The sequence below is a fragment of the Coniophora puteana genome, assembly GCF_000271625.1.
Source record: "Coniophora puteana RWD-64-598 SS2 unplaced genomic scaffold CONPUscaffold_5, whole genome shotgun sequence".
In the NCBI taxonomy this organism is placed as follows: domain Eukaryota; kingdom Fungi; phylum Basidiomycota; class Agaricomycetes; order Boletales; family Coniophoraceae; genus Coniophora; species Coniophora puteana.
Genome location: NW_006913057.1, coordinates 1,701,341 through 1,720,628, shown reverse-complemented (window position 1 = coordinate 1,720,628; position 19,288 = coordinate 1,701,341). Strand labels below are relative to the sequence as shown.

The 19,288-nt window shown below is 51.5% G+C and overlaps 9 protein-coding genes across 9 annotated transcripts; 5 read left to right on the top strand and 4 right to left on the bottom strand.

The window, feature by feature from the left end:
* Positions 1-593: 593 nt before the first annotated feature.
* On the top strand, positions 594-2,920 carry CONPUDRAFT_54071 (uncharacterized protein; the record flags this gene model as incomplete). Its single annotated transcript, XM_007769168.1, has 16 exons — positions 594-692; positions 754-846; positions 902-983; positions 1,037-1,062; positions 1,113-1,142; positions 1,194-1,201; positions 1,256-1,286; positions 1,335-1,516; positions 1,566-1,900; positions 1,950-2,095; positions 2,146-2,179; positions 2,227-2,267; positions 2,318-2,445; positions 2,497-2,526; positions 2,578-2,656; positions 2,717-2,920. The coding sequence occupies 16 exons, from the start codon at positions 594-596 to the stop codon at positions 2,918-2,920; spliced, it is 1,548 nt and encodes a 515-aa protein (XP_007767358.1).
* A 210-nt stretch (positions 2,921-3,130) lies between these two features.
* CONPUDRAFT_103096 (uncharacterized protein) lies at positions 3,131-5,787 on the top strand. The gene is made up of 5 exons (XM_007769767.1): positions 3,131-3,289; positions 3,338-3,686; positions 3,737-3,807; positions 3,861-4,184; positions 4,238-5,787. The coding sequence occupies exons 1-5, from the start codon at positions 3,236-3,238 to the stop codon at positions 5,576-5,578; spliced, it is 2,139 nt and encodes a 712-aa protein (XP_007767957.1). The 5' UTR covers positions 3,131-3,235; the 3' UTR covers positions 5,579-5,787.
* A 6-nt stretch (positions 5,788-5,793) lies between these two features.
* CONPUDRAFT_81746 (uncharacterized protein) lies at positions 5,794-6,493 on the bottom strand. Its single transcript, XM_007769442.1, has 4 exons — positions 6,379-6,493; positions 6,243-6,313; positions 6,124-6,164; positions 5,794-6,061 (listed from the first exon to the last, which is right to left on the bottom strand). Exons 1-4 carry the CDS (start codon positions 6,454-6,456, stop codon positions 5,889-5,891), a joined length of 363 nt encoding a protein of 120 aa, XP_007767632.1. The 5' UTR covers positions 6,457-6,493; the 3' UTR covers positions 5,794-5,888.
* Positions 6,494-6,697: 204 nt separating this feature from the next.
* CONPUDRAFT_81745 (uncharacterized protein) lies at positions 6,698-8,238 on the bottom strand. The gene is made up of 6 exons (XM_007769440.1): positions 7,853-8,238; positions 7,638-7,794; positions 7,221-7,580; positions 7,058-7,169; positions 6,906-6,997; positions 6,698-6,850 (listed from the first exon to the last, which is right to left on the bottom strand). Exons 1-6 carry the CDS (start codon positions 8,137-8,139, stop codon positions 6,737-6,739), a joined length of 1,122 nt encoding a protein of 373 aa, XP_007767630.1. The 5' UTR covers positions 8,140-8,238; the 3' UTR covers positions 6,698-6,736.
* A 49-nt stretch (positions 8,239-8,287) lies between these two features.
* Positions 8,288-9,250, bottom strand: CONPUDRAFT_81743 (uncharacterized protein). Its single transcript, XM_007769438.1, has 3 exons — positions 8,752-9,250; positions 8,613-8,683; positions 8,288-8,561 (listed from the first exon to the last, which is right to left on the bottom strand). Exons 1-3 carry the CDS (start codon positions 9,233-9,235, stop codon positions 8,481-8,483), a joined length of 636 nt encoding a protein of 211 aa, XP_007767628.1. The 5' UTR covers positions 9,236-9,250; the 3' UTR covers positions 8,288-8,480.
* A 488-nt stretch (positions 9,251-9,738) lies between these two features.
* CONPUDRAFT_72505 (uncharacterized protein) lies at positions 9,739-11,823 on the top strand (the record flags this gene model as incomplete). Its single annotated transcript, XM_007769317.1, has 9 exons — positions 9,739-9,775; positions 9,850-9,883; positions 9,936-10,006; positions 10,042-10,464; positions 10,615-10,750; positions 10,805-10,940; positions 10,991-11,389; positions 11,499-11,648; positions 11,701-11,823. 9 exons carry the CDS (start codon positions 9,739-9,741, stop codon positions 11,821-11,823), a joined length of 1,509 nt encoding a protein of 502 aa, XP_007767507.1.
* A 1,483-nt stretch (positions 11,824-13,306) lies between these two features.
* Positions 13,307-13,886, top strand: CONPUDRAFT_81742 (ribosomal protein L11). The gene is made up of 2 exons (XM_007769436.1): positions 13,307-13,373; positions 13,424-13,886. Exons 1-2 carry the CDS (start codon positions 13,338-13,340, stop codon positions 13,829-13,831), a joined length of 444 nt encoding a protein of 147 aa, XP_007767626.1. The 5' UTR covers positions 13,307-13,337; the 3' UTR covers positions 13,832-13,886.
* Positions 13,887-15,105: 1,219 nt separating this feature from the next.
* On the top strand, positions 15,106-16,152 carry CONPUDRAFT_143674 (uncharacterized protein; the record flags this gene model as incomplete). Its single annotated transcript, XM_007769766.1, has 6 exons — positions 15,106-15,195; positions 15,249-15,377; positions 15,430-15,477; positions 15,553-15,627; positions 15,729-15,848; positions 15,919-16,152. 6 exons carry the CDS (start codon positions 15,109-15,111, stop codon positions 15,991-15,993), a joined length of 534 nt encoding a protein of 177 aa, XP_007767956.1. The 3' UTR covers positions 15,994-16,152.
* Positions 16,153-17,032: 880 nt separating this feature from the next.
* On the bottom strand, positions 17,033-19,156 carry CONPUDRAFT_122860 (uncharacterized protein). The gene is made up of 6 exons (XM_007769765.1): positions 19,140-19,156; positions 18,863-19,075; positions 18,507-18,704; positions 18,345-18,421; positions 18,165-18,289; positions 17,033-17,467 (listed from the first exon to the last, which is right to left on the bottom strand). Exons 2-6 carry the CDS (start codon positions 19,019-19,021, stop codon positions 17,160-17,162), a joined length of 867 nt encoding a protein of 288 aa, XP_007767955.1. The 5' UTR covers positions 19,022-19,075; positions 19,140-19,156; the 3' UTR covers positions 17,033-17,159.
* Between the last annotated feature and the right edge of the window lie 132 nt (positions 19,157-19,288).

Genomic DNA, 19,288 nt, shown 5'->3' with positions numbered 1-19,288 from the left:
CTCAAGACACTCCACATGCGCCCGCCTCTTCGACGTCATAGAGGCAACTTGCGAACGGGAGCTTATTGCAATTCTTGATCTCTTCTGTCTAAGCTTACGCCCTCTTGACTTTTTTCTTCTCGTGTTCTCTCTCATAGTGTTCTGTGCATCCTTGTTCTTCGACCTCTCTTCTCCATCATGTATACAATTGTTTAACACTTAGCATCCAGAATGCATATTCCCAGTCCTCTGCTGTTCATCCACAAGTAATTCTGCTGCATTCGGATACTCATTGCCTGGACATCGAATGGTCTGAGATGCATGTGCATGTGATGATGCATCATCGTTATTTATGGTCAGTGACCCTGCCTGACCACATTGTCCACTTGATGATCTTGTGTGCATTCGTCGGCAAGCGAAGTGAGGTGCCCTGACCATCTCGGGGTGGGATGTATCATGTGCTCGCGCCGTCAGATGCCCCGCGCTGGGGAAGTCGCGTGCCTCAGCTGATGCAGGCTCTCCATACGCTCTTAAATACCGTCTCGCACACAAAAATATGGACGCTGTCGACGTCCTTTCCCCGCCTCGACCTTGCTGTCTGGAACACCCTTAGAATGAAGTTCAGTCTTGGAGGATTCGCCGTCGCTGCGTCTCTTGGCGCTCTCGCTAGTGCTGCAGACTCGTCATGCCCCGATTACACGACCTATTCGCAGGTGAATCACCATTGCATTCGGCACTGAGACTAGCACTAACGCGTTGGCCTTGCCCTTCCAGTCGCCTCAGGGCAATGCGTCCACCGGTTCCCTAGGTCTCCCGTACATGAGACCCGATCCGGCATGTCGTACTTTTAACAGCTCTGTGGTCGAGGTTGGTGTTTTGTATCTCGTGCCGCGATGTGTTTTCAAGATGTTGGCAATCACAGAAAGTCATTTCAGACGTGACTTCGCGTATGAAAGACCCTGATCTCGCTCGCTTGTTTGAGAATACCTTCCCCAACACGCTTGGTATGTATATGCATCTTAATGCATCCAAAGCATGCGACTAAAATGCGCCATAGACACAACAGTGAAGTACTTCAACTCGGTACGTTGCCAGAAAAACTCCTTTTATCGCTGAGCTGACGACGTTGCTAGTCTGAGAATCTGGCCTTCATCATCACTGGAGTGAGTACGCAAAATCAATCCACTACATGATTTACTGACATTTACTTTCAGGACATCAAGTCAGTTTGGTTATGATGACTTTTCGTGTTCTGTAATGAATTACACCGTGACAGTGCTCAATGGCTACGTGATACCGGCAACCAGGTTAGTGACGGCGGATTACTATTAATGCCTTGCTGAACATGGCTTCAGTTTGCACAATATCGCCCTCTTCTTTCTCAAGATAAGGAACTGGCGACGCTCGTCAAGGCAGTCATTAACAACGAGGCTCGGTATGTTAGCGAGTATCCGTACTGCGGTGCCTTCCAGCCTCCCCCCGAAAGCGGATTGCCGCCCACCGTCAATACTTACGCCTTGTTGGTCGACACTGAGCCGTATGAGTGGTTATTTTCATTTTTAAGATAATTACTGAGTCATCTGCAGTCCGGTCAATAACCAGACAGTCTTTGAGTGCAAGTACGAGCTTGACTCTTTGGCTGGGTTTCTCAAGCTTTCTGTCTCTTACTACACCGAGACGAAGGACAAGGGCATGATGACCGACCAATGGCTGAACGCCATCGATCAGATCTTCCAAGTCATCAACAACCAGTCACAGGCATCGTTCGACAGCAACTGGAACTGGTACTCGTCGTACAACTGGACGGGCGAGCCTGGGTCGTATTCTCCTCAGGTTGTCAATGACGGAGCCGGCGAGCCCAGAGGTTACACTGGACTTGTTGGTAGCCACCACAGGCCTTCGGACGATATTTGCATATTCCGTACATCGCTATTTCCTTATTTTCATGCCCTGGGCTGACATGAACATAGCCTTCATCACCTCCGACAACGCTATGATGAGCGTTGAGCTCACGAACTTGGCCAATGTTTTGGATGACGCTCAGATTATGCCGAATATCAGTGCGATGGCGAAGAACTACAGTCAGACTATTCATGATGCCATTTGGAACCATACGGTAAAATTAAGCCGCTCGTATCTTTCTCATTCTTACAAGCCCTTCGACAGGTGGTGGCTGGCGCCTTTGCGTATGAAACAAATGGTAGGGGGGAATATCTTTGAGGCGAATGTGTTTCTGACACGACACAGGCTTAGGATCGACCTACATAATGGACGATGCCAACGTACCGGTATGTAGCGCACCGTGTTGTGATTGTGCTCGTGCTCATTATTATCTCAGTCCCTGCTTTCGCTCCCTTACCTCGGCTTCCTCGGAATGAATGATTCGACATATGTTGCGACTCGCAACCGTGTGCTCTCTCGTGCCAACCCGTATTACGCTCAGGGTATCAACTTCACCGGTATCGGGTACGTAGTAATTCTTATTGAGTGACTGGTGGTATTGATTTGTGAACGCAGTGGCCCCCACGTTGACGCGTGGAACCCGTGGTGAGTACACTGACCATTTACTGCAGAAATGGCAAATTAAGTTATCGATAGGCCCATGTCTCAAATCACAAACATCTTCGGAACTGATAGCGATGATGAAATCATAAAATCGCTTGGCCTGATCGCCAACGTGCGTGATCGTGTCCCCTCGAGGCGGAATGGAAGTCGCTGATGTGTTTCGCTTCTCTAGAATACCTACGGCCTCGGACTTATTCACGAGTCCGTCAACATATACAACGGCTCCGATTACACTCGTCCGTGGTTTGCTTGGGCCAACAGCTACTTCTCCGAGATGATTTTGGACTTGGCTCAGAGGAAGCCGCATCTAATTTTTACGGACAATACGCCCTACATTATTGGGAACTCGACGTCGTCGAACTCTACCTCGTCCTAGATCAATATTGTTAGAGGGGCACTGACCCAATTGGGCCCCTTTACTAGCTCCTATTATTCTCCTGAATATTGGTGTTTTGTGTAGCAATGTAATGAGATCGTCGTGTTACAGTATGACCCCTTGGCGTTGGGACCCTTTTGAGAGTTTGGCGTATATAATGAGGGTGAATGGACACAGCCACCCCAGCGTCCTTGTCCTGAGGAACCCAACTGCGGTTGTACACTTCACTCCAAGACTGCGATCTTTATGCACCTGTTGTGCTCCATCTAACCACATAATAATCCCACCCTTTCCTTCCCTTCAAACTGTACTCAAATGTCCTCGACACCTCGCGAAATAGGCACCCTCATCGTCGTCATTCTCAAAGCGGTATGCATCCCGCCCTCTCATATGTCTCTCCTTCCTCACCCAGCACAGAGAAACTTAGTCAACAAAAGACATTTTGGAAAGCAAGATCCGTATTGTGCTGCCACCCTCAATGGCGACACACGGCGCACCAAAGCAGTAAAGCGCGGTGGCCAACATCCAGAGTGGGACGAGGAGTTCCGCTTCACTATATTCGAAGATGTGGAGGACGAGCTGGCTCGTACTGCACACGGCTCGGATACCCCCCCTCCTCCCCCGCCCAAGAAAGCAAGCAAGAAGAAGATCAAGGGAGGAAAGACGATGAGGTTGTCATGCTACTCGGATGAGCCTCGCGATCCCGAGCTGATTGGGGAGGCCCTGGTGAATTTGACAGAAGTCCTTACTAGGGGGGAGACAGACGGTGCGTACCGACGACTTTGTTCGACGGCGGCGTACTAAATATTTCATTAGAATGGTTCCCTTTGTTGAACAAAGACAAGTATTCGGGAGAAGTCTACCTGGAGCTGACCTTTTGGTCCAATGTATGTTACATGACATCAATTACATCCACTCATTTCTTAACTTTGTACGTTAGGAACCACCGCCTCAGAAGAAGCCAGCAACAAAGACGTCAGTGGCAAACAAGCAGTACGGAGGCCCCGGTTCTTTCGTCCCTGCGGGAGAAAGCAACTCGTCCTTGAATGGATCCGGCGGCAACTCTCGAGTCTCTTTAGTCAATGGCAACGAGGGCAACCCTCTGAACTCGCTTCCGTCGGCCATGCGCTCATCTTCGCAGCTACAGCTGTATGCACCTGCATACGAACAGAAGCGTCGTGTTTCACCTGGCCCGGTGGACCGTCTCACCAACGACTTTGGCGAGCTCGGTGTGGCAGATCACCATAGGAGGGATAGCTTTCCCGTCAGTATAACTCTGTTGCTCTGTGGTACTTTCTCTGACACCCATTTGTGTAGCCCATGCAAACCTTGAAGCCTTCAGCATCCTCAGGTTTCCAATCGCTGCAATCTCATCCTCATCACTATGATCCTCATCAGTCCATCGATGGCTCAGCTTTCCACGAAGGCACTGGATCCCTTGCGGGGCCGCCTTCCCAGTATCGTGTGCCACCTGATTCGTACTACCCTACGTATGACGCTGGTGGGAGCTCTGGCATAGGATACCGTGCTCCCACGCGTCAAGGTCCGAGGTACAGCATGCCTACATCATCGTCTGGATTCGCCCCTATTCCTACACCTGCTCCACCTATGCCTACATCCAGCTTCGGTTCAACACCGCAATACGTGCCCGAGTCATCCGGGTTTGCCCCTGCGCATCCGTCTCATTCCATACATCCGACAACAGTGGCGCCGGCGCCCTACTCACAGAACCCGCCTCCGTCAACACGAAGCCGGCCTCCAAGCCATTCGTTCAGCACGCCTGCGAGTTCTTTTGTGCAAAACCCGCCCCAGCCTGAGCAGCAGTATCCTTCTCAGCATGAAGGGATGTATCCATTCCCAACCGAGTCGCAGCATCCATACTCCCCGCGGTCGGCACCTCCGCCACCTAGCCACCATCTGAACGCGCTTCTCCCTGCAGCTTCGGCGCCTCCTGTCGCTCATAGCGCATCACAACCTCCATTACACAGCTTTGCAGGTCTTACGCATGCCACGCCTTCTCCTTCGCACGATTATGGAGCTTCTGCACCTACACCTGGGCCTCCTTCAATGCTCACGGGAACACCAATTCCTCCTCCCTTACAGACTGTTCCCGGCTCACGGCCGCTTCCTCAACCTCAGACTGCACCTCGTCAGGCTTCTTTGACGCTGCCGCCCACCTCTAGTTATCCCCAACATCCCCCTCGGAGTCCGACTCGTGCATCATCTGTGAACGGGAGCGGTTTTAACGGGCCTGTGTCCTATTCCAACATACCACCGCCCCCCGCGCCTCCTGCCCGGCCTCCCTCGCAGTATGGTGGATCAACACAAGCTTATGGGACGCCACCTAATGAAATGCAAAGTATGCCGGACGCTGCCACTCTCCAACAATCTTACGGACGGCCCTCAGCTAATCCATCGCCTATACGTCCTGCATTGCCGCAACCGCCGATGCAACACCACCAGTCGGCACAGTCAGCTTTGTTCCAGCCCATCCCTCCTCCCCCTCCCCCTCCTGAGTTGCCTAGCCACATGCAGCAACACCCACCTCCATCACGTCAGGCGGTCCCTACTTCTTCGTTTTCCCTAGGACCTCTGCCTCGTCCACCTCAGTACATTGACCATTATCATGGTTATGCGCCGCCGGCTCCGGCGATGTAATTGTCAAGATGTACAATTCACGATCATGAAACGTCACGAAATGTCAAGACACTAACTAATAGAAGATGTCGATATGTTCTCAAAATTTGCTTGCAAAACAACAAATGATCTATAATCATGGTACTAACAGGACAGTTGTATATACCACCTCATCTCGCTGGACGCTTGCAGTAACAATCTAAACATATAGTCACACCTGCTGTATCCATCTCTTGCAATTTGACACTAATAAATTATGAACTATAATAAATTTAAGACGCGAGCGCACTAAAGAAGCTTAAGGGTCTAAGCTGACAGCTAAAGATGAGCGTCATCGTCCTTGTTCAGCCCGCCATCTTGCGATCTCAGTTTCCGTAGGAACAAGGCCTCTCCGCGCGATGTCCATTCGTGCCTCCTTGCGAATAGCATTCTCGGTTCGCCGTCGTTCTGCTTCGTGTGTCAGGAGCGCATTGTCTGCACCTATGACGAGGCCAGCCATAGCCGCTGTTATTTGACATGAGTATGCAAATCCTGTAAGGGGTCCGGCAAGCCTAGGTGTCACTCACAGCCCATAACCAGGAAGGCCTTGAAGGGGAGTGTCTGTCGTCTATAGTGTACAGCAACGTTCGAGGAGGTCCTTAGCCCGCGGCCGCAAGCACGAGCAAGGTAGGAGATTAAGAATCACCTGAAGAATGGCCAGGTGTAATGGGCTATGGTGACTGCTCCGAGGCCTGCTGCACCTATCTGGGCCGCGCCCTATGATCCAGTCCCCCAGAGATTAGAGCACCATGACTGTCACGTAAGAGGATTCAGTCTCTCACCTTCGAGCCTGCTCGGATCTGAAGACCATACGCATGGTCGACGTCTGCCTTGAGTTGTGCACGGGATCGCTCCGACATGGCTGAAGACCGATAGCCAATGCTTACCAAGGCCGAAGTTTTGACGTAGGAGAACGAGGGAAGCGGGACCGGCGACCCGGAGGAATCTCTCGCGTTCGTCCATGCGGAGACAGGGGCTAACATATGTTGCACTCAGAAATGACTCAGGTACTTTCCGCGCCCACCAATTTGGTGCTAGAAAGTGAGCGAAGATCGACGTCATTCATTAACATTTTAACACTAGAGATGCTGATACTGGTGTGCGAGATTGAGTAGATTATCATAATGGTCTTATTTAAATTTAGTTTGGGATACTATAATCTATCGTGCAGAAGTCGCCTTTCTCTGAACATGCTACATAATGCGACTCCTCCGCGATGACCTGAACTACTTTGTCGTTTCCAAAGCAGGAAACCTGGATATATTCCCATGAACGATGCTCATTGGGCTGGAGTGTGGAATGACGTTACCGAAGCAAGGTAAGAATTTGTGTTTCGGAGATCCCATAGTCGCACATCACCTGTCCGGCTGCCTGACGCAAGGAAATGGGAGCGCGTATCTCCTATATTCGCAGCCATGTTGACCCTTGCTGAAAGACAGGAATGCTAAAAACGGCGCGTACCTTTCATAAACCGTCCATGAAACTCAGGAGTATAAACTCCAAACCTCTGTGCAGGGTGTTCAGGGATCATGCGGTGGTCTCGTACCTCGAACTGGAATTCGCGATGTGCGACCTTGCTCTGAATTCAGTGACTTTAGTTATCATCAACATATTTCACACTTACTTCGAGCAGGGTGCAAAACGGGGAGTCCGTTTTATGTGCATGGTAGGGGGTATTTGACGTCTTCAATGAGTGCACCACTCTCTGAGAGGCCAAATCCCAAAGGTGGGTAGAGCAGTCTGCCCCTACGGATACGAGCTTATGACTAGTGTCTCGGATTGACAAAAGTGAGTGTATGACCGAAGTGTGCCTTATGGATAACTGCTCGGCGACTGGAGGGTGACCAGGCTCGTCGTCGAATGACCAGAGATGAACGCGGTGATCATGACCGCCGCTTGCGAACATGCCAGGGTGGAGCATCGTCGTTACTGCACTCGCACCGGCCCTCCTGGACCTGTCCCATGGACGATTTAATGTTCGTGGCTGTCAGGTAACCTAAAATAAGCATAAATTCCAGCAGTCATAAATGAGATAAGGGACCTTCATATCATGAAGTAAGGCCGCGGAAAGTTGCCGATCTTGCGTACCATGTGCTGATATTAGGATGGGACCTGAGCTAGCCTGAACAAGACAACAATCCTCAACCAGGTCGTTTGCTAGCAGGGGATTGCCAGGTTCATACAACGATTTCCGGTAGCTGGAATCAATATAGAGAAGTAAATGAACATTTCTCTCTGAGAAATGAGTAGACTCACGCAAGTGGTGATGAATATACATGGTCAATGAAACCATGGGCAGAAACGACCAGGTGCGTTGGCGTCGTGGGATTTCGCAGAACACGGCGAGGTTTGTCAGAATTCCGGTAACGTATGCGGAGTCTGCTACTATTAGCGACAGCCAGCCTTGCATAGCTCAGTGGCGCAGTAACAGCGCGTTTAGCTTGTTGAGATTGAAACCTCGATGCCTCTTCCTCATGGATACCTGATGTTTGAGACCGCTGATTGGCTTGAGCTTCCGGTACGTCGTCGCTGCTGATGCTCATTGCGTCCGGCGAGGGCCTACGACTCAAAGGAGCCAGTCCCTCGCCAGTCAGAGAAACCGTTGGCGTGGACTTCTGAAGAGGTGCCGGGATGAAGAGAATACCAGACCGGAACGGGTGGGAGGCTGGCAGTGAGGTTATTACTTGCTTTTCTGTTTCTATAATGCGCTCCGCTGGGTCGTCCCCGGTGAGGTCTATGATCTCGTGAGAGCCATCCATCGCAATGAGTGCCGACAAGTCAATTTCAGGAGTCGAGAAGTGAGACTGTGAGGTAGGTCCAATGCGAGGGGATGAAGAAAATCCGAAAGGATGAGGTTCCTGGGCTGCTGACTTTTCAAACTGTCTTAGGCTACCATAGTATTGACGGCCCAAACCAGCGGGCGAATGGCGGGAGATAGACGAATTAGTGGCAGAGAAAGTGGCACTCTGACGGAGTCCTCCTCAGCTAGGTATATGATTGAAGATAGTGTCCTCACAGGCTCCCCCAATGACAAGCTTGGGTGGTGTGCATGACGTGGCCCCGATATGCGAGTTTCGATGGAGTCTTCTACATCCAAGTAGGTGGGCCGTTAAGCATAACTCAGCTAAAGAGCTTAGGCATTGAGCACACCTCACCTACAGGACGAGCTCCAAAAGCGCCATTTACAGGAGTGCTGTCACAGATAAAGCGTACGCGTCCATCAAAAAACTTGTGGTAGAGGACATGATGCCCCTCTCGCAGTAGACGCACGCGTTCCTTTTCCGCCCACGCGATCCGGGCTGCCTGATAATCAGGGTATCCTTCCGAGCACTCTTTGGGAGGCATCAAAGTCAGCTCAACACGATTTTTCGCGAGCCTCCGCTTCTGTGGACTATTCGGATGCTGAGGCGAGCTTTCGCTACGATACGATGGATTCATGGCAGGTTCCTGTCTCAAGGACGGGCCGGTCCGAGGAAGCGGGTTGATATTGCGAGGTTTCCAGTTCGGTGTACTTGTCTGGGAGCTAGATGGATGCCAGCCATTGACAAAATCAGATGCCGGGAAGTTTGGTCGAGAATGTTGGAAGTGCTTGTTTGGAAAGAAGCCTGGTCTTGATCCTCGACCAATACCTCGACCCATAGCCCTGTAGCCGCCACGACCTCGACCACGAAATTCGGAGGTATTCTTGATGAGAGGGACTCGAGTATTTCCCTTGCGAGAGAGACGAACTTCATTGGGCTGAGTGTCCTCCATCCGTGGATGGATTGAGATGATCGACGGGCCGGACGTGCGATGCGTTACGTTTGCTTGTCCTTCTTTGGGCTTGTCTGCGTTTGGTAGCATCTTCGCCTTTCCTGGGAAGGTCCAAGTTCGTTTCATTTCCTCTCGTTGTTACTCGCCCAGTGTTTTCTGGGACACGGTAATTGTACATCTATGGCCAGAAACAGAGACAGTCAAGGACCATTATTCAAGCATCCTCCCTTGCCGCTCAAGAAGCGGCGCCTAGATAGCATCTTAGGTCCAGAATCATTCCAGGCTGCAAGTGGTACCGAAAGTGAATGCGGCATTGAGCGACTTCCTTTGTCTACAAAAACTCTCAAGAACGGAGTCATGGACCAGCTTACGCTGTCTGCCGTGCAGGAATGCCTCATTCGGCTTCAAGCTCAGAACAAGAACATTGTGGGTGATCCCGTCGTATTGTAGGTCCCTGTACGCCTTTCGAAAGTTGCTCAAGTTGTTTTGTTAATTAGTAGTACCGCATAGCGACGACGGTATAACAATACATTGGTAAGTCTGCTATTCTTTCTGTCTGACGGTATCCCATCCCATAATGCTACAGGACCCGGCGACAGCCTTTGGCTACCTCGTCCGGCAAAAACGCTGATATTGTTCAGCGAGACGCGAAGGTAGGTAATAATATACTGAGCAACATACGATTGGCTCAGTTTGGCGACTCAAGGATGCGATACGCCTTCAAGTTGGTAGTACGTCCCAACCCGTCTCTCTCGTAACGGTCAGCTCCGAAACAGCCCCGACCCCTGCCAAACGGGCAAGGAGCGTCCGGGAGCGCTCCCATAATAGCCCAAAATTCCGTTCATTGTCCGGCACGGCTATTGGCAGCTTGAGAACCTCCGGTTATGGGCAATGGGCAGATCAGGCTGAAGTCAACAGTTCGTCAGAAGAGTCGGAGTCTGAGGACAACCAACCCAATATTCCTGGGGCACTGGGCGTGCCGGAAAGGTCTTTTGGCGAGAGTGTGATAGCCCTCGTCAACAGAGACTGGCTCCCGGATCCACCCTCCTTGTTGAAAGAAAGTCCGGTTCCAAGGCGACCTGTTGCGTCACGATCAGCAAGCAATTTCGAGCCCCGTAGGTATGCAAGCATTCGTAGCTCTGGCACTTCCGGTCCATTGTCAACGATCTCGGCCTCCAGCTCTCGATATATTTCAACGTCTCCTCCCGCTGATATATCACCGGGTTCCGTGGAGCGCGGTAGCCATCCCCCCCTCTCCTTTTCAGGCGTGAAGACCCGCATTGCTCTACCCCGCACGCCGCATGCGCGTTCGAGGCGGATTCTGGCACCCAACTCTTCAGATCTTCCTCTCGTGACTGTTACGATGCGCGCCGATATCCAGTTCATTGACCGGAAACATAAGTAAGCTAAGCAGTCATAAGTTGACTTGCTTCAAGCACGACTGATCTATCGAAGGTACCGAATATCTGGGCATTCGCTGCCTAGCCAGTCTGTCGAGTCTAAACGTGTCCAAGACGCATGCATCCTCGGTGACACGGTATTGCTTGGCTACGGTCACGGACCCTGTCAAGTCGGCATCCTAAAAGTGACTGTGAGTTCAATATTAACTCCACCTGACTGAGTTTTGAACGTCTTTTCTAGTCTGATACTCCAAAACTCATTGACATTGATGGGTCATGTCATTCGTCTCCAGAGTCTAGCAAAGGGGCCGGTGTTAGCTGCATCGCTCCACTTTCGAATGGCAGTGATTCACGCCTGAAATTCCTTACAGGTGGATATGATCGTAGTATATACCTATGGTCCTTTAACCATCATGGGGCAACAAGTGGTGCAAAGACTAAAAGGCTTGACGTCTTCCATGAAGCCCCTGTGTCCGCGATGGCATACAAGCAGATATCACAACTCCTCGTGTCTTCTGACTCCCAAAGGCTGTACTTGACGGACCTTGTCAAGGGTCACACCGGCAAGCCAGAGCCTGTATCCAACGCCGTAACACAGATTCATGTCCACCCACAGGATTTAAATATCACCATCCTGGAGGTAAGTCTTCACGGTGTTGGCGCAGTGCTGTCATATTGAGGTTCGGCGGCCGCCACTTTGAAAGGTTAAGCACCTGGATAATCAGATCCTAATGTATGACCACCGTCAGGGAAACTTCGGTAGACCACCTTGCGCGTCCTTTGGTCGTAGGTTGGCAAAATTCGAGCCCAGCCACACCCGTGGTTGCGCCAATTATTCTTTGTTCGCGCGCGGACACAGCGATCGTTCCGTCCTTGTGTGGGATTATCGCAACCCCAAGGTGAGCCAACCATCTTGTTGATTCACATTAATTCCTGAAGCCTACCTTGCAGAAGGTCATAACAAATTGGCAGCATGACCAGGCCGAGTCGGCCGTACACACAATATTTGACGGCTTAAGGGTAGTCACGTTCGGGGGAAACGTCGTGAACATCTATGATTGCCTGCAGGCCTAGTATGTCACTGTATGAATGATTCGGATCTAAGTGTTCTTTACCGGGGGCGAGAGGAGCACCCACATATAGACTCCGTTATTATAGCTCATTTCTATCTAATTTACACGTTGTGATTTACCAAAAATCTAGACCCTAGTTCCTGATAAAGAGACAGCGAGGTATACGGAGTCGTCCACGACTGAAGATACGCCACATCAGAACAGAGCATACCGCGGCTTCTCCCCACGAGCCGGTTTTCCCGAGTCCTCGACATGAGGCGTGTCGACAAGAGCAAGATCAAGATACGAGTGCGGTTAAGAAGCCGCTTCCGCGTCGGCATCTTCTCCGCCCACGGAGGTAGCGCATGGTGTACGTTGGTAGGCTCCATCTGAGCGGGAGATTTGCGCCAGGAAGCGTCTGTGCTGTGCCTGCATAAAGGCAATGACTACTCAATCTTCAGCCGGATTTTCTTGAGAACGTCCTCCCAATTAAGCGATCCGCGCTTACATGCGCACCGTGGATGTCTAGGGAGCCGGCATAGGGTTAATCAGTGATCAGAAGAGCACCCCGCCATGCTTAGAACCGGCTGGTCAATTGGTAAACTGGAGAGTCGGATATGAAATTAACGAGAGCAACGACCAAGCCACGAGTGGAGGGACTTAGTGGCGCGCATACACGAGCGCTTCGAGGGATTAATCAGCCTTCTTTGAAATGGCGACTATCCTCGAGGAAAAGTAGTGATTGTCTCCTTGAGAGGTGAGACGAGAGGCTGTACAAAAAGACATAACACGTCATCAAACCACCAAGAAAATTTGATGGACAATACTGATTCATTAGTTCTCAGAGGCCGGGAAGTAGGGAATTCGAATAGGCTCCTATTAGATGTAACATATGGGGTCGGAGGAGATATGAAAGAAGAACCGTAGAGGCAGTGTAGGTCAGATGTGAGCAAGGTACGGCCGGCATGTGGAGAGGATCGAGGAGATATTATTTGCGTAACGCAGGTTGTGGGTGAATCCCGCACGGGACGTAGGTTTGACGAAACGCTACATGAGGGAGGTTAGACAACCAAAGATGCACCAAAACGAGAGGATGCAAGAATACACGGCGGTGACGTTTATCGGGAGAGATAAGGCCCATTCGGTTGGTTTCCCTGTCGAGTGAACAGGAAACTCAACTTTGACTCCTGATCCCCAAGACCGCGATCTATGCTCAAATTTGGCTCACGATTAGGTGTCATGAAAACATGCAATAAGCTGGGTGTGTCTTGAGCGGCATCGGAGCAATAGCCGTCGTGGCAGGTGAAGTGGTAGGTGAATGAAATCCTCGGCGCCTGGCTGAAATGAACGCAAGACTTGGACTAGTCCAAAACTTGTTTGGGACAAGGTCTTGTTGCAACAAGAAGGAAACGTGACGCTGGCCAATCATAAGCGTCTGCAGACGCGGGCGAGTTGTTTTCCTCTGTTTGCCCACACGCGTCGCCAATTTCCTCAGACTCCTTCCGCGTCCTGCATCCGCGTTTTACCTTCGTGAACATGTCAAAGGCTATCAAGGGTAGGGCTCACCTTGTGGTGCGTAAAACTGTTTGTGCCTTCACAGAAATTGTGCTCATCATACCTAGCGGCTTATAGTACCTGCAGGCAAGGCCACCCCATCACCCCCCGTGGGGCCAGCGCTTGGTGCGCGAGGAATCAAGTCGATGGACTTTTGCAAGGAGTTCAACGCCCGTACGGCCCACATCGAACCAGGTGTACCCGTCCCAGCAAAGATATCCGTGGAGGCCGACCGCACGTTCACCTTCGTCACCAGAACCCCGCCCACCGCGTACTTTCTCAAGAAAACCGCAGGCATAGAGAAAGGGACTGGCCGCGCCGGCCACGAAACGCTTGCGACCATAAGTCTTAAGCACGTATACGAGATAGCGAAAATAAAGGCCACAGATGACCATCTCAAGCATCTCAAGCTCGAGGCTATCGCAAGGACGGTGGTTGGAAGTGCAAGAAGCTTGGGGATTCAAGTTGTGCCGTGACAGGTCATACGTCCTACGAGTAGCCTATGGACAGGTTTTCATTAGAACTGTAGAGGTATGTCGGGTAGCTGATGTGCTATAGTAGTACCCTCATAATAACAATTATTCACTCGGCTTCTTCGCCATTAGCATACGAATATCCGTGTCAAGGGAGACTCTTCAAGGGAACAGCCTGATCGGTGCTTCTCAGTAACACCGTTTACAGAACTTAGTCGGCTCAAAGAACCTTTCTACCTCAAGCTCCATATTGTGCTTCGAATGAATATCAATGTCGGCCATCTTTTGGAGACACCGAGCACGAGGGGGAGGAGGACAAGGTTAGGTTCGTTCATAGCAAATGAACGGTTTGATTTCATCGAAGACGAATGGCGAGTCCGATGCACCGAGATGATCTTCTATAGGCTTGTTTCCGCTATCCAAGACCGCGGTTTCCTATTCAACGTGGGCAGATTTAGGATTTCGTCAGATCAACAACAGCAACTTGCTGATTGAAGCTGAGGATATACACGAAAATTCCTGATTGCCAGCCCCACTGTACAAGTTGGGGTGTCGTTGAACATGCAGCAGACACGCCTTTACCTCTCTTACCGCATCTCTTCCGCTTGCCAGGGGGAACGTCCTCCTTCAGCCGTGTCGCAGATCCATACTTACCATTTTGGTACTACCTCTCGCCGCATGTCCGTAGTCGCAAGATGCAACGTCCTCAGTCTCACTTCTTCTGTCTCCAGCTGATGAGCATGACCCATAATATTCTCGTCCACCCTTCTCATGGCAAAGGCTTGTCTAATTTATCCACCTTCTGTGGGGCATGATCACGCCTCGCTTCAATCTGAGCATGGGGTCCCGTGGCCAACTTGCTTCTTCCCGCTGACAATCTTTACCTGTTGGCTCAGGCATACAGCGACTCTGTTCGCCGGACGCAATGGTTCATTCATGTTGGCCTCGACCGTCAATGCCGCATCGGAGCAATGCTCCACACCAGACGACATGTTAAGCGTTACATCTGGTGTCGGCACGTTTTCTGCCTTCAACGCGTCTTTATCCGTCAAGTACACCACGTTTCCGATCGCGATATTCGTGCATCAATTTGACACCTACGCCGGTTTACTCATGTTATCAAAATCCTCGGTATAAAACATGTCGCTTCCACCCCGTTTCCCCAGACTGCTTGAGATCAGTTCAAATAGGACCCCCTCCCCCACCGAGTCGCCCTACTACTTCCTCCTTCCCCGATTCTTCTCTTCGTCTACACCCCTCCCTAATCTCTATCTTGTGTCATGGCCGACGAAGTTTTGTCTTGGACCAACCAGGATCCTCGTGAAAGCCAGCTCTTCAACTCCTGGGGAGTTCTCTATCGCTTCCAGGTGGGTTCACTACCTGTTCTGCATCCGTTGCACAGCCTAAGCAGAGGGAACAGACTATCGTGGGCCCCAATGGCCAAAGCGTGACGACCCTTTGGAGGACGGTGCGCGCTAACAAAGAGGACCGCGTCGCAAAACTCGAGTGGGCGAATAACGGTGGTCTTGGACGGGCAATAATAGGCAAAGTATGGTTTCCAGCCCTCCAGGACGGTCATAATTCTCATAAGAGTCTCTCAGAACACGGTTCCAATGTCTGACCTTGTCCGCCCTGATGCACGCTACCCGGTAAGCACGCGTCACAGCAACCGCATGGCTGTCGAGATTATCGGGACCTCATCAGTAATTTTTCCTCTCACTCAGGGTTCCCGGATGTTTAACGGACCTGACGGCCTTGTCTACCGATGGAGACCTAGCGGCTCTGGTCCAGACACGCTGGTATGTCTCGGGCCACCTCGTGTTTTGACTCTGCTCCTGGCGGGGTTCCGATCCTTTCCCAGTGTTTCAACTGGCTAACCTTACTGGCGTAATTTCTCTAGCTTGAAGACTCTAATGGCAATGTTGTCGCTTTCTTCCGACCAACGCGGCCAACGCGTTACCAGATCGGTGACGTATACGGCGAGCTTCACTTCGTGCGGAACGCGGGGGCTGCTACTATCGTGCGTGGTTTCGTTCATCCGTATCTTGACGTTGTGTCTCTAATTTACCAAAAACTTCTACGCTCGCCAGATGCATCCCCCGATTATGGACACCGTCACAGTGACGGCCATGCTCTTCCGCTTCTGCGCCGCTTTTGGTCTCTGAGAGATCAAGACAGCTTACTCTTTGTCGCTTTTTATCTGGGCTCGGACGATACATAGCACACGGATACACGCATTGCCATCCAGTAGCCGGACTTATGGCCGGCTGCGCGAGGAGGGTGGCGGTAATCTTGCACCTGTACAAATATTTGACGCACAGCAGCTCGGTTTTCTTCGAGTTCATCTCTGTACATACCAGTTTCTATGCATCATCTTCTTTAATATATCTTATCACTCTTCACATCTCCTCCGTTTGAGGGCGCTTCTGGGCCTGAGGCCTTGATCTGTCTGCGGCAGACAGAACTCTATAATAAACGGATAAACGAGCATATGGCGCACCGAAGGGTGGGGTAACGTAATGGCAAGCGCTGAAAGGGGGAGGTAGACGCACTCACAACTGACTCGGCGATTCAAGAAGTGATCACAGCTATCGCTTAGATTAATGAACGACATCGGTCCCGGCCCGGATCGATAAGCTTGTGTTTGTAGACCTGTCGCAAGTCCTGTCGCCACCTGCAGCCACCCGCCGGCAATTTCCAGAGATTCGGAGAGTAGCAGTAGTGCGATCTCGATTGTAGCTTTCCGAGTGATCACTAGCACTGGCGAAGGTGGAGGTCAACAGCATGGTACCGGCCGCTCGAGTGGACCTTCTGTGGACCACCCTCACGTGTGCCGTGTAAGTTTTGGCATCTGCCTCGAGGCGTCTCGCCCGGTCACGCCGCCAGCTCAACCTGTCTCACCATTGGAAAAAGAGAGAAGGTTTTGCCGACACGGCTGCTCTTGGTTGCCGCACACGTCATGGGGCAGACATACGCGGTTGAAGATGTGCGGTATTTCGGATAGACTCGAGCCTACTCGAGCTATCGTTACGCAAGATCCCGCCACCCGATTCAAGCAAACCCAGGGCCACACGCCCAACTATCCGTACCACCTTGCCCTATTCGTACGAAGATCTGAAATCTGATTCGATCAGGCCTTCATCACACATTCTGTTGGGCAGAAAGATCAGGGCAGGTGAGATGAACAACCAGTTCTACAGTTCTGTCTGCCTCGAGTTACGTACAAACACTTGATCTGCCCCGCCTCATATCGTCCAATAATCCCCTGAGCCCTAGCGAAGCTACATATGCCTACTCGACATGATGGACGGACAGGTGATGTTCATGCAATCTACAATTTTGACTTTTCCTCCTCTACCCCAGCCTGCGTGACCCCATCGACGATCTCGTCGACCGTCCGAATGACCCACTCTGTGCCTTCGTCCGTGGAAAGCCAGGTGTCCTCTTCATTCTTCCCCTCAACATTTCGTGCCTTGAGGAGACCAAACACGTGTGACGTCAACTGCGGTCCAACGCGTCCCTCCGCACGGAGGGTTGCGATCCCCACCACGCTCCCCAGCGCACGAGTAAGGTTCCCCTGTTGCGGTGCGGGTCCTGGGAGGGGCGCAAGGATGGTGCCATAGGCCAGGATGATGAACGCTGTATCGTCCCGCGAAGTCGGGAGCGTGATCGGGAATCAGGGCCGGAGGAGATGCGAGAAGCATGCAGAGAAGGAGGGCAAGAAGGGGCAAGAAGTCAGTGGTTGTTCAGAGAGTCGTTTTCCACATGCGAGCGGACTAAGATCCGGGAGAAAAGAAGGGATTACACCGGCGCGAAAAAAACGAAGAAATGCCAAAACGCCTTAAGGCCTCCAGGCTCAGACCGAGCCTAGCAGCCGGGTGTATTTGGACGGTCAATAGAATTTGGAATTGAGATAAGATGTTGGAGATCGCAAAGATCAAAATGGTCAAACGCAATGATGAAACGGCCCGACAATAAGGTCAAGGACTTTAATCAGGAGCAACGGCCTCAGAAGTTGGAGTCTATATGACAGACGAGGGTGCTCAATCTCTCCAAATCTCCGATCCAGGATTAGGATGGAGAAATAAGGAATTAGAATTTAGGCGCGCCCCGCACTGGAGTCGTGCTCTGCCCCGGGATTCAGTAGACCCTGGACAACCATACCATGGCAGGCCCGGAGCCCTAAGGTAATCCGCAAAGGGCCATATACAATGTACCCATTTGAAATAGGCAACGAAACGTTGACGGGCAGGTTAAAATGTTCATGAGGCCAAGGCCCATGGAATGGAGAAGCAAAGAGACACCGGGACTAAATGTAAGAGAGGGGAAGACTCACTGATGAAATCAGGATGCAGCGCCCCAAGCTTGTTATAAAGCTTCACAGCGTGAGGCTCGTAGATAGAGTTCCAGAGCGCCATTCCACGTTCCTTGGTCGCCTCGACGTTATCGGGCGTTGCAATTCTGGGCAAATCATACGTACATACAGCGAAGTGTGTCCGTTGCTCAAGGAACGTACCGAATGGAATCCTGTCTCAACTCAGAGTAAACTTCTGATTCTAAGGCATCCTTAAGGCCGGTGAGGGAGAGAATAGTCTAAGCGAAGGAGACAACGCCATGCGCATATATGGGTTAATGTTAGTGTTCCATTCTACCATGTGTGAACTAGACATGATGTTACCCTCGGAACGCCGACAAAAATGACGCTCTTGAGGGCCGCCTCGCGCATGAGAGCAGCGAGCCGAATGCGTTCGGCAAGGGAAACGACGTTCCCTGAGTTTCTGTCCCCTTGAGTTTGAGAGCTGGAGTTGGGGAGAGAAGCAAAGCGGTAGAGATGTCCGACGGCCGCCGGGCGGTTGATAGTCATAAGCGCGCAAGTCTGTTCGTGTCCCGTGTCAGCTTGGTGTCAGCCACATAACTACCATATTTCGAAAGAGAAAGGTCGTCGGAAGTAACTCCGATACGAAGTATTATACGCAGCTTTCACGGGATGCTGATCATAGTGCCATTCGGCGCGTAAAGGGGATGGGTGCTCACTGCAAGAACCAGCCAGCCATTGTCTGCACCTCGCTTTTGGGCGTCTGTCCGAGTGCGCTGGAAAACGCGATTGAGGGCCGCCACAGGCGGGCTTGGCCAAGCCTCGGGCGTACGTAGAGTCAGGAGATGCTTGATTGAAGGTGGGAGGTGTGCAACCATAGTAATGACGTCAACAAGCGCTCGTATAAAGCTGTCCTAGCAAACGGAATTGTTCTGGGAATGTTCCAACAGTGAGCGAGCACTGAATGATAACCAACAGGTTGTGAAACGAGCTTACTCGGACGTTCAGCGCTCAACGCTGGATGTGATTGTAGGTGGAAGAGTACCGTGGAATCTAACAGTGACAAAGTCACTGCTGCAGACGGGTAAATGTCGGGCCGCTACTCCGTTCCGCCTGCGCGATTCCGCAAGTCCGTGTCGCGCGTC